Raw genomic sequence first — 19,134 nt, 5'->3', positions numbered from 1 at the left:
TAATAGAGGGACTATGATCAGCTGCTCTAATAGAGGGACTATGATCAGCTGTAATGTTCTGCTCTAATAGAGGGACTATGATCAGCTGTTCTAATAGAGGGACTATGATCAGCTGTTCTAATAGAGGCACTATGATCAGCTGTTCTAATAGAGGCACTATGATCAGCTGCTCTAATAGAGGGACTATGATCAGCTGCTCTAATAGAGGGACTATGATCAGCTGCTCTAATAGAGGGAATATGATCAGCTGCTCTAATAGAGGGACTATGATCAGCTGCTCTAATAGAGGGACTATGATCAGCTGCTCTAATAGAGGGACTATGATCAGCTGTAATGTTCTGCTCTAATAGAGGGACTATGATCAGCTGTTCTAATAGAGGGACTATGATCAGCTGTTCTAATAGAGGGACTATGATCAGCTGTAATGTTCTGCTCTAATAGAGGGAATATGATCAGCTGTTCTAATAGAGGGACTATGATCAGCTGTAATGTTCTGCTCTAATAGAGGGACTATGATCAGTTGTTCTAATAGAGGGACTATGATCAGCTGTAATGTTCTGCTCTAATAGAGGGACTATGATCAGCTGTAATGTTCTGCTCTAATAGAGGGAATATGATCAGCTGTAATGTTCTGCTCTAATAGAGGGAATATGATCAGCTGTAATGTTCTGCTCTAATAGAGGGACTATGATCAGCTGTAATGTTCTGCTCTAATAGAGGCACTATGATCAGCTGCTCTAATAGAGGGACTATGATCAGCTACTCTAATAGAGGGAATATGATCAGCTGTAATGTTCTGCTCTAATAGAGGGACGTACGTGATGATCTTGAGTTTGGTCCGAGGTGACTGTCCACAGCTGGCTAGTCTCTCCTGTATGTGCAGGGCTGCCAGACGCAGGGCCGTGTTGCAACGCATCTCCACTGCAAAACGCTCCTGTAGCACGTCATTTATACCCTACACACACACACACACACACACACACACACACACACACACACACACACACACACACACACACACACACACACACGTGATGTTACACACACGAACACACATACAGACACACACGAACACACACACACACACACACAGTGATGTTACACACACGGACACACACACACACACACGAACACACACGGTGATGTTACACACACAGACATATTTTCGCATTCATGTTATCCTACCTCCCCTCCACACACACACACACCTACCTGCAGGTAGAGGTACTGGAAGGCAGTGGGGTCGTCTTGTAACAGGTGCTCAGGTTCTCTGGGTATAAAACACACTCTGAACAGACATCTGTAGTCATAGACTTCCTTCTGATGAACCACCTGGAGATGGACAGAGAGGGGAGGGGGCGGGGGTACAGGGGTGTGTGAGTGTGAAGGATGCATCCTGTCCTCTTTATGTAGTAACAGTAGTTTAGTGATGCTATACTTGTGTGTGTATGTGTGTGTGTGTGTGTGTGTGTATGTGTGTGTGTGTGTGTGTGTGTGTGTGTGTGTGTGTGTGTGTGTGTGTGTGTGTGTGTGTGTGTGTGTGTGTGTGTGTGTGTGTGTATGTGTGTGTGTGTGTGTGTGTGTGTGTGTGTGTGTGTGTGTGTGTGTGTGTGTGTGTGTGTGTACCTGTTGTATCCTCTCCTCTTCATGTAGCAACAGCAGTTTACTGATGCTGTACTTCTGTTCCAGAACCAAAGAGAAGTGTTCAATACGAGACAGAGACAGTTTCTCCTTCAGGGTCATCACTATGTCCTGGGAAACAAACAGAACAGGGTCATTACTATGTCCTGGGAAACAGACAGAACAGGAGACAGGGTCATCACTATGTCCTGGGAAACAGACAGAACAGGAGACAGGGTCATCACTATGTCCTGGGAACCAGACAGAACAGGAGACAGGGTCATTACTATGTCCTGGGAAACAGACAGAACAGGAGACAGGGTTATCACTATGTCCTGGGAAACAGACAGAACAGGAGACAGGGTCATCACTATGTCCTGGGAAACAGACAGAACAGGAGACAGGGTCATCACTATGTCCTGGGAACCAGACAGAACAGGAGACAGGGTCATTACTATGTCCTGGGAAACAGACAGAACAGGAGACAGGGTTATCACTATGTCCTGGGAAACAGACAGAACAGGAGACAGGGTCATCACTATGTCCTGGGAAACAGACAGAACAGGAGACAGGGTCATCACTATGTCCTGGGAAACAGACAGAACAGGAGACAGGGTTATCACTATGTCCTGGGAAAACAGGAGACAGACAGAACAGGAACAGGACAGGGTCATCACTATGTCCTGGGAAACAGACAGAACAGGAGACAGGGTCATCACTATGTCCTGGGAAACAGACAGAACAGGGTCATTACTATGTCCTGGGAAACAGACAGAACAGGAGACAGGGTCATCACTATGTCCTGGGAAACAGACAGAACAGGAGACAGGGTCATTACTATGTCCTGGGAAACAGACAGAACAGGGTCATCACTATGTCCTGGGAAACAGACAGAACAGGAGACAGGGTCATTACTATGTCCTGGGAAACAGACAGAACAGGAGACAGGGTCATCACTATGTCCTGGGAAACAGACAGAACAGGGTCATTACTATGTCCTGGGAGGAAACAGACAGAACAGGGTCATCACTATGTCCTGGGAAACAGACAGAACAGGAGACAGGGTCATCACTATGTCCTGGGAGGAAACAGACAGAACAGGAGACAGGGTCATTACTATGTCCTGGGAAACAGACAGAACAGGAGACAGGGTCATCACTATGTCCTGGGAAACAGACAGAACAGGGTCATCACTCTGTCCTGGGAAACAGACAGAACAGGAGACAGGGTCATCACTATGTCCTGGGAAACAGACAGAACAGGGTCATTACTATGTCCTGGGAAACAGACAGAACAGGGTCATTACTATGTCCTGGGAAACAGACAGAACAGGAGACAGGGTCATCACTATGTCCTGGGAAACAGACAGAACAGGGTCATTACTATGTCCTGGGAAACAGACAGAACAGGGTCATCACTATGTCCTGGGAAACAGACAGAACAGGAGACAGGGTCTTCACTATGTCCTGGAAAACAGACAGAACAGGGTCATCACTATGTCCTGGGAAACAGACAGAACAGGGTCATCACTATGTCCTGGGAAACAGACAGAACAGGGTCATTACTATGTCCTGGGAAACAGACAGAACAGGAGACAGGGTCATCACTATGTCCTGGGAAACAGACAGAACAGGGTCATTACTATGTCCTGGGAAACAGACAGAACAGGGTCATTACTATGTCCTGTGAAACAGACAGAACAGGGTCATCACTATGTCCTGGGAAACAGACAGAACAGGGTCATCACTATGTCCTGGGAAACAGACAGAACAGGGTAATCACTATGTCCTGGGAAACAGACAGAACAGGGTCATTACTATGTCCTGGGAAACAGACAGCACAGGGTCATCACTATGTCCTGGGAAACAGACAGAATAGGAGACAGGGTCATCACTATGTCCTGGGAAACAGACAGAACAGGAGACAGGGTCATCACTATGTCCTGGGAAACAGACAGAACAGGGTCAACACTATGTCCTGGGAAACAGACAGAACAGGGTCATCACTATGTCCTGGGAAACAGACAGAACAGGGTCATTACTATGTCCTGGGACCCAGACAGAACAGGAGACAGGGTCATCACTATGTCCTGGGAAACAGACAGAACAGGAGACACGGTCATCACTATGTCCTGGGAACCAGACAGAACAGGAGACAGGGTCATTACTATGTCCTGGGAAACAGACAGAACAGGAGACAGGGTTATCACTATGTCCTGGGAAACAGACAGAACAGGAGACAGGGTCATCACTATGTCCTGGGAAACAGACAGAACAGGAGACAGGGTCATCACTATGTCCTGGGAAACAGACAGAACAGGAGACAGGGTTATCACTATGTCCTGGGAAACAGACAGAACAGGAGACAGGGTCATCACTATGTCCTGGGAAACAGACAGAACAGGAGACAGGGTCATCACTATGTCCTGGGAAACAGACAGAACAGGGTCATTACTATGTCCTGGGAAACAGACAGAACAGGAGACAGGGTCATCACTATGTCCTGGGAAACAGACAGCACAGGGTCATCACTATGTCCTGGGAAACAGACAGAACAGGGTCATTACTATGTCCTGGGAAACAGACAGAACAGGAGACAGGGTCATTACTATGTCCTGGGAAACAGACAGAACAGGGTCATTACTATGTCCTGGGAAACAGACAGAACAGGGTCATTACTATGTCCTGTGAAACAGACAGAACAGGGTCATCACTATGTCCTGGGAAACAGACAGAACAGGGTCATCACTATGTCCTGGGAAACAGACAGAACAGGGTAATCACTATGTCCTGGGAAACAGACAGAACAGGGTCATTACTATGTCCTGGGAGGAAACAGACAGAACAGGGTCATTACTATGTCCTGGGAGGAAACAGACAGAACAGGGTCATCACTATGTCCTGGGAGGAAACAGACAGAACAGGGTCATTACTATGTCCTGGGAAACAGACAGAACAGGGTCATCACTATGTCCTGGGAAACAGACAGAACAGGGTCATCACTATGTCCTGGGAAACAGACAGAACAGGGTCATTACTATGTCCTGGGAAACAGACAGAACAGGAGACAGGGTCATTACTATGTCCTGGGAAACAGACAGAACAGGGTCATCACTATGTCCTGGGAAACAGACAGAACAGGAGACAGGGTCATCACTATGTCCTGGGAAACAGACAGAACAGGAGACAGGGTCATCACTATGTCCTGGGAACCAGACAGAACAGGGTCATCACTATGTCCTGGGAGGAAACAGACAGAACAGGGTCATTACTATGTCCTGGGAAACAGACAGAACAGGGTCATCACTATGTCCTGGGAGGAAACAGACAGAACAGGGCATTACTATGTCCTGGGAAACAGACAGAACAGGAGACAGGGTCATTACTATGTCCTGGGAAACAGACAGGAGTCTATTGTCTGAGCCAGGACGGCCTGTAGAGGAGGAGTCTATTGTCTGAACCAGGACGGTCTGTAGAGGAGGAGTCTATTGTCTGAGCCAGGACAGTCTGTAGAGGATGAGTCTATTGTCTGAGCCAGGACGGCCTGTAGAGGAGGAGTCTATTGTCTGAACCAGGATGGCCTGTAGAGTAGGAGTCTATTGTCTGAGCCAGGACAGTCTGTAGAGGATGAGTCTATTGTCTGAGCCAGGACGGCATGTAGAGGAGGAGTCTATTGTCTGAGCCAGGACGGCCTGTAGAGGAGGAGTCTATTGTCTGAACCAGGATGGCCTGTAGAGTAGGAGTCTATTGTCTGAACCAGGACAGTCTCTAGAGGAGGAGTCTATTGTCTGAACCAGGACGGCCTGGAGGAGTCTATTGTCTGAGCCAGGACGGCCTGTAGAGGAGGAGTCTATTGTCTGAACCAGGACAGCCTGTAGAGGAGGAGTCTATTGTCTGAACCAGGACAGTCTGTAGAGGAGGAGTCTATTGTCTGAACCAGGACGGCCTGGAGGAGTCTATTGTCTGAGCCAGGACGGTCTGTAGAGGAGGAGTCTATTGTCTGAGCCAGGACGGTCTGTAGAGGAGGAGTCTATTGTCTGAGCCAGGACGGCCTGTAGAGGAGGAGTCTATTGTCTGAACCAGGATGGCCTGTAGAGTAGGAGTCTATTGTCTGAGCCAGGACAGTCTGTAGAGGATGAGTCTATTGTCTGAGCCAGGACGGCCTGTAGAGGAGGAGTCTATTGTCTGAGCCAGGACGGCCTGTAGAGGAGGAGTCTATTGTCTGAACCAGGATGGCCTGTAGAGTAGGAGTCTATTGTCTGAGCCAGGACAGTCTGTAGAGGATGAGTCTATTGTCTGAGCCAGGACGGCCTGTAGAGGAGGAGTCTATTGTCTGAACCGGGACAGTCTGTAGAGGAGGAGTCTATTGTCTGAACCAGGACGGCCTGGAGGAGTCTATTGTCTGAGCCAGGACGGCCTGTAGAGGAGGAGTCTATTGTCTGAACCAGGACGGCCTGTAGAGGAGGAGTCTATTGTCTGAACCAGGACAGTCTGTAGAGGAGGAGTCTATTGTCTGAACCAGGACGGCCTGGAGGAGTCTATTGACTGAGCCAGGACGGTCTGTAGAGGAGGAGTCTATTGTCTGAACCAGGACGGCCTGTAGAGGAGGAGTCTATTGTCTGAACCAGGACGGCCTGTAGAGGAGGAGTCTATTGTCTGAGCCAGGACGGCCTGTAGAGGAGGAGTCTATTGTCTGAGCCAGGACAGCCTGTAGAGGAGGAGTCTATTGTCTGAACCAGGACGGCCTGGGGAGAAGGAGTCTATTGTCTGAGCCAGGACAGCCTGTAGAGGAGGAGTCTATTGTCTGAACCAGGACGGCCTGGAGAGGAGGAGTCTATTGTCTGAGCCAGGACGGCCTGGAGGAGTCTATCTGCTTCTGTAGTGTGAGGCAGCTTGATGTTCATGTTTACCCCTGGACAGGACACTAGTAGACAGTATATTGAGGAACAGTGGGTTAACTGGTCTAGGAACAGTGGGTTAACTGGTCTAGGAAAAGTGGGTTAACTGGTCTAGGAACAGTGGGTTAACTGGTCTAGGAACAGTGGGTTAACTGGTCTAGGAACAGTGGGTTAACTGCCTTGTTCAGGGGAACAGTGGGTTAACTGGTCTAGGAACAGTGGGTTAACTGGTCTAGGAACAGTGGGTTAACTGGTCTAGGAACAGTGGGTTAACTGGTCTAGGAACAGTGGGTTAACAGTGGGTTAACTGGTCTAGGAACAGTGGGTTAACTGGTCTAGGAACAGTGGTTTAACTGGTCTAGGAACAGTGGGTTAACTGGTCTAGGAACAGTGGGTTAACTGGTCTAGGAACAGTGGGTTAACTGCCTTGTTCAGGGGAACAGTGGGTTAACTGGTCTAGGAACAGTGGGTTAACTGCCTTGTTCAGGGGAACAGTGGGTTAACTGGTCTAGGAACAGTGGGTTAACTGCCTTGTTCAGGGGAACAGTGTGTTAACTGGTCTAGGAACAGTGGGTTAACTGGTCTAGGAACAGTGGGTTAACTGCCTTGTTCAGGGGCAGAACGACAGTTTTATTTCGTCAGCTCGGGGATTCGATCTAGCAACCTTTCGGTTACTGGCCCAACGCGCCCCAGTAAAGTTCCTTAACAAATCAAATCAAATTTTATTGGTCACATACACAAATTTAGCAGATGTTATTGCGGGTGTAACGAAATGCGTTAGTATCTAACAATTCACAACAATACAGACACATCTAAAAGTAAAAGAACGGAATTAAGAAATATATAAATAAATATTTGGTTGAATATGGTGTCGAAGCAGTGTGGTATCATATAGTAAAATAAAGTTACCTTGACAAGGGTGTTGGGTTTGGTCCGTCTATTATATTAGTAGTATCATCAGGATTATACTTATAATACGATAGTGTAGTATGTGTATGATATAGTTACCTTGACAACGGTGTTGGGTTTGGTCTGTCTATTATATTAGTAGTATCATCAGGATTATACTTATAATACGATAGTGTAGTATGTGTATGATATAGTTACCTTGACAGTGGTGTTGGGTTTGGTCCGTCTATTATATTAGTAGTATCATCAGGATTATACTTATAATACGATAGTGTAGTATGTGTATGATATAGTTACCTTGACAACGGTGTTGGGTTTGGTCCGTCTATTATATTAGTAGTATCATCAGGATTATACTTATAATACGATAGTGTAGTATGTGTATGATATAGTTACCTTGACAGTGGTGTTGGGTTCAAACTTGAAGGCCTTGGTCTGTCCGTTCTCCAGATACACCTTCAGAACGTTGGGGAGGAAGAGCAGCGAGTTGCCCTGGAAACCAGATGATTCAGGAAATAAGGGTGTGTTATTATTAGCTAAATACTTTACTGGTATCAGAAACATATTAGAGAAGGGGGGGATGACAAATAAGCTACTTGGGCCTGTGGTGATAATAGTAATAATAATAGTATTTTCTTGTTGAGGATCCATTAAAAGGGGTTATGTGAAGAACCCCTAAAGGATGCTCCAATAACCTTTACGTGTTAGAGTGGATATCTGTCTCTCTCTCTGGCTCTCAATTTCAATTTCTGATAGAATCGTTTGTATGTTTAAGATAATGACTAAAGTGTTCCACCCTGAAACCATATAATTGTATGAAATGTGTTGAGTCATAATTCAATAATTTGTGTGACTAGGCCATTGTGTTACTATTTTGCAATATGAGCTGGGTATAGTTGAGACATTCAAGGACAACTGTCGACTTGTGATAACAGTGAAACTAATCACTGGAAAGAGGCCTCCCCACCCTAGAGAGGAGAAAAACGGTTAGAAATGGTTAGGCTTGAAGAAGATAATGAAACATGTTGCAGAAGTGTGATTAACAATGTATGTGAACTCTGGAAAAATACAGCCCATCTAAAGAGAGGTGGCGTTTCTACTGATGTGAGTTCTTGTGTGTGTGTGCTGTAAAAAGATTGTGTTCTCATTTAGAAGACAGCGCGCTCTCTGAATAAAGTATTGATCTATTGCAGAATCTGAGACTTGGTCTAATTCTTTATTAACCGGAGATGTACGACCTCTGGGAAATAGACAAAGCTTGAGGGATAGCCGAGTTCAACCTTTGAGACAGTATGTACACAGTCAGTAAAATTCTCGTGACAATTTCACATGAAGGGCTTTATTGGCATGGCAAACATATGTTTTCATTGCCAAAGCAAGTGCAATAAATAATAAACAACAACAAATGAACTGTAAACATTACACTTATTAATGTTACAAAAGAATGAAGACATTATTTGGTGTTTTACTTTGTACACATATATTTTAGCAGAATTCTGCTTACAGAGTCTCAATTTGGTGTTTGTCCCATTTTGTGAATACATGGTTGGTGAGCGGACCCCCGACCTCACAACCATAAAGGGCAAAGGGTTCGATAACTGATTCAGGTATTTTTTGCCAGATCCTTGGTATGTTCCTTTTGATGGCATAGAAGGCACTTCTTGTCTTGTCTCTCAGATCATTCACAGCTTTGTGGAAGTTACCTGTGGTGCTGATGTTTAGGCCGAGGTACAGTTGAAGTTGGAAGTTTACATACACTTAGGTTGGAGACATTAAAACTAGTTTTTCAACTACTTCACACAAATGTCTTGTTAACAAACTATAGTTGTGGTAAGGACATCTACTTTGTGCATGACACAAGTCATTTTTCCAACAATTGTTTACAGACAGATTATTTCACTTATAATTCATTGTATCACAATTTCAGTGGGTCAGAAGTTTACATACACTAAATTGACTGTGCCTGTGAGTATAACATAACTGATATGGCAGGCAAAAACCTGAGAAAAAAAAGATATTTTATGTTTGTAGTTTTCTATTGAAAGCTATTACAGTATCCATAGAGTTAGGACTCAAATTGCACTTCCCATGGCTTCCACTAGAGGTCAACAGTCTTTAGAGATTGTTTCTGGCTTGTATTCTGAATGAGTGAACACTGCAGTGGCCCAGAGCTTTTTCATGCACGAGACCGAGGGTGCGCCTTTCTTGTTTACCTTTTATATTCACAACGTAATTGTCCGGTTGAAATATTATCGATTATTTAGGCTAAAAACAACCTGAGGATTGATTATAAACATCGTTTGACATGTCTCTACGAACTTTACGGATACTATTTGGATGTTTCGTCTGCCTGTTGTGACTGTGTTTGAGCCTGTGGATTACTGATCAAAACGGGGGGGTTTGGATAAAAAGAGAGACTTTATTGAACAAAGCGAACATTCATTGAGTAAACGGGAGTCTCGTGAGAGCAACCATATGAAGATCATCAAAGGAAAGGGATACATTTTTATCACTATTTCTGACTTGTGTAACTCCTCTACTTGGCTGTTTACTGTTTGTAATGATTTGTCTGCTGGGCGTTGTTCTCAGATAATCGATAATTGCTTTCGCCGTAAAGCCTTTTTGAAATCTGACACTGTGGTTGGATTAACAAGAAGTTCATCTTCAAACCGATGTATAACACCTGTATGTTTTATGAATTTTTATGATGAGTATTTCTGTTTTTGAATTTGGCGCTCTGCAATTTCACTGGATGTTGGCCAGGTGGGACGCTAGCATCCCCTAGTGAGGTTAAACAGCTTGGAAAATTCTAGAAAATGATGCTATGGCTTAGAAGTTTCTGATAGGCTAATTGTACGGTAATTTGGTAAAAAAGCCCATTTGACATTTGCTCAGTACATTGTTTTCACTGAGCAAATGTACGAGTCTGCTGTTAATAATGATAATGATAATGCAGAAGATTTTCCCATGCTTGCTGTTGACGCCTATCCCACGGTATCTCTCTCTGTCTGTCTCTCTGTGTCTCTCTCAATTCAATGTAAGTGCTTTATTGGCTTGGGAAAAGTATGTTTACGTTGCCAAAGCAAGTGAAATAGAAGATAAACAAAAGTGAAATGAACAATAAAAAATGAACAGTAAACATTACACTTACAAAAATTCCATTAGAATAAAGACATTTCACATGTCATATTATGTCCATAAACAATGTTGTAATGATGTGCAAATAGTTAAAGTACGAAAGGGAAAATAAATAAACATAAATATAGGTTCTCTCTCTAAATATATATCTGCCTCTCTCTGTCTAAATATATATCTGCCTCTCTCTGTCTAAATATATATCTGCCTCTCTCTCTCTCTAAATATATATCTGCCTCTCTCTGTCTAAATATATATCTGCCTCTCTCTGTCTCTAAATATATATCTGCCTCTCTCTCTGTCTAAATATATATCTGTCTAAATATATATCTGCCTCTCTCTCTCTCTAAATATATATCTGCCTCTCTCTGTCTAAATATATATCTGCCTCTCTCTCTGTCTCTCTGTCTAAATATATATCTGCCTCTCTCTCTGTCTCTCTGTCTAAATATATATCTGCCTCTCTCTCTGTCTCTCTGTCTAAATATATATCTGCCTCTCTCTGTCTCTCTGTCTAATATATATCTGCCTCTCTCTCTCTAATATATATCTGCCTCTCTGTCTAAATCTGTCTCTGTCTAAATATATATCTGCCTCTCTCTCTCTCTAAATATATATCTGCCTCTCTCTGTCTAAATATATATCTGCCTCTCTCTCTGTCTCTCTGTCTAAATATATATCTGCCTCTCTCTGTCTCTCTGTCTAAATATATATCTGCCTCTCTCTGTCTAAATATATATCTGCCTCTCTCTCTGTCTCTCTGTCTAAATATATATCTGCCTCTCTCTCTCTGTCTAAATATATATCTGCCTCTCTCTCTGTCTAAATATATATCTGCCTCTCTCTCTGTCTAAATATATCTGCCTCCTCTCTCTCTCTCTAAATATCTCTGTCTAAATATATATCTGCCTCTCTCTCTGTCTCTCTGTCTAAATATATATCTGCCTCTCTCTGTCTAAATATATATCTGCCTCTCTCTCTCTGTCTAAATATATATCTGCCTCTCTCTGTCTAAATATATATCTGCCTCTCTCTGTCTAAATATATATCTGCCTCTCTCTCTGTCTAAATATATATCTGCCTCTCTCTCTGTCTAAATATATATCTGCCTCTCTCTCTGTCTAAATATATATCTGCCTCTCTCTGTCTCTGTCTAAATATATATCTGCCTCTCTCTCTGTCTAAATATATATCTGCCTCTCTCTCTGTCTAAATATATATCTGCCTCTCTCTCTGTCTAAATATATATCTGCCTCTCTCTGTCTAAATATATATCTGCCTCTCTCTGTCTCTCTGTCTAAATCTGCTCTCTGTCTAAATATATATCTGCCTCTCTCTCTCTCTAAATATATATCTGCCTCTCTCTGTCTAAATATATATCTGCCTCTCTCTCTGTCTCTCTGTCTAAATATATATCTGCCTCTCTCTCTGTCTCTGTCTAAATATATATCTGCCTCTCTCTCTGTCTCTGTCTAAATATATATCTGCCTCTCTCTCTCTCTCTCTGTCTAAATATATATCTGCCTCTCTCTCTGTCTCTGTCTAAATATATATCTGCCTCTCTCTCTCTCTCTCTCTAAATATATATCTGCCTCTCTCTCTGTCTCTGTCTAAATATATATCTGCCTCTCTCTCTGTCTCTGTCTAAATATATATCTGCCTCTCTCTCTGTCTCTCTCTCTAAATATATATCTGCCTCTCTCTCTGTCTCTGTCTAAATATATATCTGCCTCTCTCTCTGTCTCTCTGTCTAAATATATATCTGCCTCTCTCTCTGTCTCTGTCTAAATATATATCTGCCTCTCTCTCTGTCTCTGTCTAAATATATATCTGCCTCTCTCTCTGTCTCTGTCTAAATATATATCTGCCTCTCTCTCTGTCTCTGTCTAAATATATATCTGCCTCTCTCTCTCTCTCTCTAAATATATATCTGCCTCTCTCTCTGTCTCTCTGTCTAAATATATATCTGCCTCTCTCTCTGTCTCTGTCTAAATATATATCTGCCTCTCTCTCTGTCTCTGTCTAAATATATATCTGCCTCTCTCTCTGTCTCTCTAAATATATATCTGTCTAAATATATATCTGCCTCTCTCTCTGTCTCTGTCTAAATATATATCTGCCTCTCTCTCTGTCTCTCTGTCTAAATATATATCTGCTCTCTCTGTCTCTGTCTAAATATCTGCCTCTCTGTCTAAATATATATCTGCCTCTCTCTCTGTCTCTGTCTAAATATATATCTGCCTCTCTCTCTGTCTCTCTGTCTAAATATATATCTGCCTCTCTCTCTGTCTCTCTCTAAATATATATCTGCCTCTCTCTGTCTAAATATATATCTGCCTCTCTCTCTGTCTCTGTCTAAATATATATCTGCCTCTCTCTCTGTCTCTGTCTAAATATATATCTGCCTCTCTCTCTGTCTCTGTCTAAATATATATCTGCCTCTCTCTCTGTCTCTCTGTCTAAATATATATCTGCCTCTCTCTCTGTCTCTCTGTCTAAATATATATCTGCCTCTCTCTCTGTCTCTCTGTCTAAATATATATCTGCCTCTCTCTCTGTCTCTCTCTCTAAATATATATCTGCCTCTCTCTCTGTCTCTCTGTCTAAATATATATCTGCCTCTCTCTCTGTCTCTGTCTAAATATATATCTGCCTCTCTGTCTCTGTCTAAATATATATCTGCCTCTCTCTGTCTAAATATATATCTGCCTCTCTCTCTGTCTCTGTCTAAATATATATCTGCCTCTCTCTGTCTCTCTGTCTAAATATATATCTGCCTCTCTCTCTGTCTCTGTCTAAATATATATCTGCCTCTCTCTCTGTCTCTCTGTCTAAATATATATCTGCCTCTCTCTCTGTCTCTCTGTCTAAATATATATCTGCCTCTCTCTCTGTCTCTCTGTCTAAATATATATCTGCCTCTCTCTCTGTCTGTCTGTCTAAATATATATCTGCCTCTCTCTGTCTCTCTGTCTAAATATATATCTGCCTCTCTCTCTGTCTCTCTGTCTAAATATATATCTGCCTCTCTGTCTCTCTGTCTAAATATATATCTGCCTCTCTCTCTGTCTCTCTGTCTAAATATATATCTCTCTCTCTGTCTCTCTCTAAATATATATCTGTCTCTGTCTCTCTGTCTAAATATATATCTGCCTCTCTCTGTCTCTCTGTCTAAATATATATCTGCCTCTCTCTCTGTCTCTCTGTCTAAATATATATCTGCCTCTCTCTCTGTCTCTCTCTCTAAATATATATCTGCCTCTCTCTCTGTCTCTCTCTAAATATATATCTGCCTCTCTCTCTGTCTCTCTGTCTAAATATATATCTGCCTCTCTCTCTGTCTCTCTGTCTAAATATATATCTGCCTCTCTCTCTGTCTCTCTGTCTAAATATATATCTTCCTCTCTCTGTCTCTCTCTCTAAATATATATCTGCCTCTCTGTCTAAATATATATCTGCCTCTCTCTCTGTCTCTGTCTAAATATATATCTGCCTCTCTCTCTGTCTCTCTAAATATATATCTGCCTCTCTCTCTGTCTCTCTGTCTAAATATATATCTGCCTCTCTCTCTGTCTCTCTGTCTAAATATATATCTGCCTCTCTCTCTGTCTCTCTGTCTAAATATATATCTGCCTCTCTCTCTGTCTCTCTGTCTAAATATATATCTGCCTCTCTCTCTGTCTCTCTGTCTAAATATATATCTGCCTCTCTCTGTCTAAATATATATCTGCCTCTCTCTCTGTCTCTCTGTCTAAATATATATCTGCCTCTCTCTCGCTCTAAATATATATCTGCCTCTCTCTCTGTCTAAATATATATCTGCCTCTCTCTGTCTCTCTCTCTAAATATATATCTGCTCTCTCTGTCTCTCTGTCTAAATATATATCTGCCTCTCTCTCTCTCTATATCTGCCTCTCTCTCTGTCTCTCTGTCTAAATATATATCTGCCTCTCTCTCTGTCTCTCTGTCTAAATATATATCTGCCTCTCTCTCTGTCTGTCTCTCTGTCTAAATATATATCTGCCTCTCTCTGTCTCTCTGTCTAAATATATATCTGCCTCTCTCTCTGTCTAAATATATATCTGCCTCTCTGTCTCTCTGTCTAAATATATATCTGCCTCTCTCTCTGTCTCTCTGTCTAAATATATATCTGCCTCTCTCTCTGTCTCTCTCTCTAAATATATATCTGCCTCTCTCTCTGTCTCTCTCTCTAAATATATATCTGCCTCTCTCTCTGTCTCTCTGTCTAAATATATATCTGCCTCTCTCTCTGTCTCTCTGTCTAAATATATATCTGCCTCTCTCTCTGTCTCTCTGTCTAAATATATATCTGCCTCTCTCTCTGTCTGTCTCTCTGTCTAAATATATATCTGCCTCTCTCTGTCTCTCTGTCTAAATATATATCTGCCTCTCTCTCTGTCTCTCTGTCTAAATATATATCTGCCTCTCTGTCTCTCTGTCTAAATATATATCTGCCTCTCTCTCTGTCTCTCTCTCTAAATATATATCTTCCTCTCTCTCTGTCTCTCTCTCTGTCTAAATATATATCTGCCTCTCTCTGTCTCTCTGTCTAAATATATATCTGCCTCTCTCTCTGTCTCTCTGTCTAAATATATATCTTCCTCTCTCTCTGTCTCTCTCTCTAAATATATATCTGCCTCTCTCTCTGTCTCTCTCTCTAAATATATATCTGCCTCTCTCTCTGTCTCTCTGTCTAAATATATATCTGCCTCTCTCTCTGTCTCTCTGTCTAAATATATATCTGCCTCTCTCTCTGTCTGTCTCTCTGTCTAAATATATATCTGCCTCTGTCTGTCTCTCTGTCTAAATATATATCTGCCTCTCTCTCTGTCTAAATATATATCTGCCTCTCTGTCTCTCTGTCTAAATATATATCTGCCTCTCTCTCTGTCTCTCTCTCTAAATATATATCTTCCTCTCTCTCTGTCTCTCTCTCTGTCTAAATATATATCTGCCTCTCTCTGTCTCTCTGTCTAAATATATATCTGCCTCTCTCTCTGTCTCTCTCTCTAAATATATATCTGCCTCTCTCTCTGTCTCTCTCTCTCTCTAAATATATATCTGCCTCTCTCTCTGTCTCTCTGTCTCTCTCCATCTGTCTCTCTGTCTATTATACTGTGTTTTTCATGTCTCTCCCTCCCTCCTTATGTTCCTCCTCTCACCCCCTCTCTTCCACTCTCTCCTCCTCCTCCCTTTCAATACATTATTCTTCTGTAATCACAGCTGTTCTGAAGGGAATCAGACTGGCATTGATCCAACCACTCAATCTCTTCCTGTTGTTCTCTCTCTCACGCTCCACCCCCCCTCTCATCTCTCTTTCATTCTCCCTCCACCTCTCTCTCTCTCCCTCCAACCCTTTCTCTCTCACTCCATCTCTCTCCACCCCTCGCTCCGCTCCCTCCCTCCCCCACCCTTCTCTCTCTCCCTCTCCACCCTTCTCTCTCTCCCCCTCCACCCTTCTCTCTCCCACCCCTCGCTCCGCTCCCTCCCTCCCCCACGCTTCTCTCTCTCCCCCTCCACCCTTCTCTCTGCTCCCCTCTAATCGTTAATAGTGTGTTTACACTGAGTATACAGAACAACACCTTCCTAATATTGAGTTGCATCCTCCCTTTGCCCTCAGAACAGCCTCAATTTATCGGGGTATGGACTCTACAATGTGTTGAAATCGTTCCACAGCGAGGCTGGCCCATGTTGACTCCAATACTTCCCACAGTTGTGTCAAGTTGGATGTATGTCCTTTGGGTGATGAACCATTCTTGATACACACGGGCAACTGTTAAGTGTGAAAAACCCAGCAGCGTTGCAGTTCTTGACAAAAACTGGTGCGCCTGGCACCTACTACCATACCCCCATTCAAAGATACTTAAATATGTCCATTCACCCTCTGAATGACACATACACAATCCATGTTTGAATTGTCTCAAAGCTTAAACATCCTTCTTTACCGAGGTCTCCTCCCCTTCATCTTTAACCTGTCTCCTCCCCTTCATCTTTAACCTGTCTCCTCCCATTCATCTTTAACCTGTCTCCTCCCCTTCATCTTTAACCTGTCTCCTCCCCTTCATCTTTAACCTGTCTCCTCCCCTTCATCTTTAACCAGGTCTCCTCCCCTTCATCTTTAACCAGGTCTCCTCCCCTTCATCTTTAACCAGGTCTCCTCCCCTTCATCTTTAACCAGGTCTCCTCCCCTTCATCTTTAACCAGGTCTCCTCCCCTTCATCTTTAACCAGGTATCCGCCCCTTCATCTTTAACCAGGTCTCCTCCCCTTCATCTTTAACCAGGTCTCCTCCCCTTTATCTTTAACCAGGTCTCCTCCCCTTCATCTTTAACCAGGTCTCCTCCCCTTCATCTTTAACCAGGTCTCCTCCCCTTCATCTTTAACCAGGTCTCCTCCCCTTCATCTTTAACCAGGTCTCCTCCCCTTCATCTTTAACCAGGTCTCCTCCCCTTCATCTTTAACCTGTCTCCTCCCCTTCATCTTTAACCAGGTCTCCTCCCTTCATCTTTAACCAGGTCTCCTCCCTTCATCTTTAACCTGTCTCCTCCCCTTCATCTTTAACCAGGTCTCCTCCCTTCATCTTTAACCAGGTCTCCTCCCTTCATCTTTAACCAGGTCTCCTCCCCTTCATCTTTAACCAGGTCTCCTCCCCTTCATCTTTAACCAGGTCTCCTCCCTTCATCTTTAACCAGGTCTCCTCACCTTCATTTTTAACCAGGTCTCCTCCCCTTCATCTTTAACCTGTCTCCTACCCTTCATCTTTAACCTGTCTCCTCCCCTTCATCTACACTGATTGAAGAGGGATTTAACAGGTGACATCAATAAGGGATCATAGCTTTCACCTGGATTCACCTGGTCAGTCTGTGTCATGGAAAGAGCAAGTTTTCCTCATGTTGTGTAAACTCAGCTTTTCTCCTGTAATCAGGGAATCATCCAGCCCTCGATACGACCACTCTGTCTCAGGGTGAGTCCCCAATGGAACCCTATATGCCAATGTTCTGGTCAACAGTAGTGCACTATATAGGGAATAGGGTCCTGGTCTAAAGTAGTGCACTATATAGGGAAGAGGGCCCTGGTCAACAGTAGTACACTATATAGGGAATAGGGCCCTGGTCAACAGTAGTACACTATATAGGGAATAGGGCCCTGGTCAACAGTAGTACACTATATAGGGAATAGGGCCCTGGTCAACAGTAGTACACTATATATGGAATAGGGCCCTGGTCAACAGTAGTACACTATATAGGGACTTGAGATGCAGCCTCTGTCTCTGATCACTAGCGGAAGCTTGTGGTCCCCCCTCTTATCTGTTCCTTTCTGTATGGAGTCCTCCAGGGAGCTTGTTCCTTTCTGTATGGAGTCCTCCAGGGAGCTTGTTCCTGTCTATATGGAGTCCTCCAGGGAGCTTGTTCCTTTCTGTATAGAGTCCTCCAGGGAGCTTGTTCCTTTCTGTATGGAGTCCTCCAGGGAGCTTGTTCCTTTCTGTATGGAGTCCTCCAGGGAGCTTGTTCCTGTCTGTATGGAGTCCTCCAGGGAGCTTGTTCCTTTCTGTATGGAGTCCTCCAGGGAGCTTGTTCCTTTCTGTATGGAGTCCTCCAGGGAGCTTGTTCCTTTCTGTATAGAGTCCTCCAGGGAGCTTGTTCCTTTCTGTATGGAGTCCTCCAGGGAGCTTGTTCCTTTCTGTATGGAGTCCTCCAGGGAGCTTGTTCCTGTCTGTATGGAGTCCTCCAGGGAGCTTGTTCTTTTCTGTATGGAGTCCTCCAGGGAGCTTGTTCCGTTGTGTATGGAGTCCTCCAGGGAGCTTGTTCCTGTCTGTATGGAGTCCTCCAGGGAGCTTGTTCCTTTCTGTATAGAGTCCTCCAGGGAGCTTGTTCCTTTCTGTATGGAGTCCTCCAGGGAGCTTGTTCCTTTCTGTATGGAGTCCTCCAGGGAGCTTGTTCCTTTCTGTATGGAGTCCTCCAGGGAGCTTGTTCCTTTCTGTATGGAGTCCTCCAGGGAGCTTGTTCCTTTCTGTATGGAGTCCTCCAGGGAGCTTCTTCCTTTCTGTATGGAGTCCTACAGGGAGCTTGTTCCTTTCTGTATGGAGTCCTACAGAGAGCTTGTTCCTTTCTGTATGGAGTCCTCCAGGGAGCTTGTGCCTTTCTGTATGGAGTCCTCCAGGGAGCTTGTTCCTTTCTGTATGGAGTCCTCCAAGGAGCTTGTTCCTGTCTGTATGGAGTCCTCCAGGGAGCTTGCTCCTTTCTGTATGGAGTCCTCCAGGGAGCTTGTTCCTGTCTGTATGGAGTCCTCCAGGGAGCTTGTTCCTTTCTGTATGGAGTCCTCCAGGGAGCTTGTACCGTTGTGTATGGAGTCCTACAGGGAGCTTGTTCCTGTCTGTATGGAGTCCTCCAGGGAGCTTGTTCCTGTCTGTATGGAGTCCTCCAGGGAGCTTGTTCCTTTCTGTATGGAGTCCTACAGGGAGCTTGTTCCTTTCTGTATGGAGTCCTCCAGGGAGCTTGTTCCTTTCTGTATGGAGTCCTCCAGGGAGCTTGTTCCTGTCTGTATGGAGTCCTC

The 19,134-nt window shown here is 43.8% G+C and overlaps 1 protein-coding gene across 1 annotated transcript in view; it reads right to left on the bottom strand.

Moving 5' to 3' along the window:
• LOC135561977 (uncharacterized) overlaps positions 1–19,134 on the bottom strand; it is a 74,024-nt gene that overhangs the window by 44,563 nt on the left and 10,327 nt on the right. The window contains exons 6-9 of the mRNA XM_065004510.1: positions 7,823–7,918; positions 1,627–1,752; positions 1,213–1,332; positions 819–955 (exon numbers count right to left, since the gene is read on the bottom strand). Of these exons, the coding sequence (XP_064860582.1) occupies positions 819–955; positions 1,213–1,332; positions 1,627–1,752; positions 7,823–7,918 (479 nt within the window). The remainder of the gene's footprint in view (positions 1–818; positions 956–1,212; positions 1,333–1,626; positions 1,753–7,822; positions 7,919–19,134) is intronic.

The sequence above is a fragment of the Oncorhynchus nerka genome, linkage group LG18 (genome assembly GCF_034236695.1).
Source record: "Oncorhynchus nerka isolate Pitt River linkage group LG18, Oner_Uvic_2.0, whole genome shotgun sequence".
In the NCBI taxonomy this organism is placed as follows: Eukaryota; Metazoa; Chordata; class Actinopteri; order Salmoniformes; family Salmonidae; genus Oncorhynchus; species Oncorhynchus nerka.
This window is presented reverse-complemented; position numbering and strand designations above follow the sequence as displayed.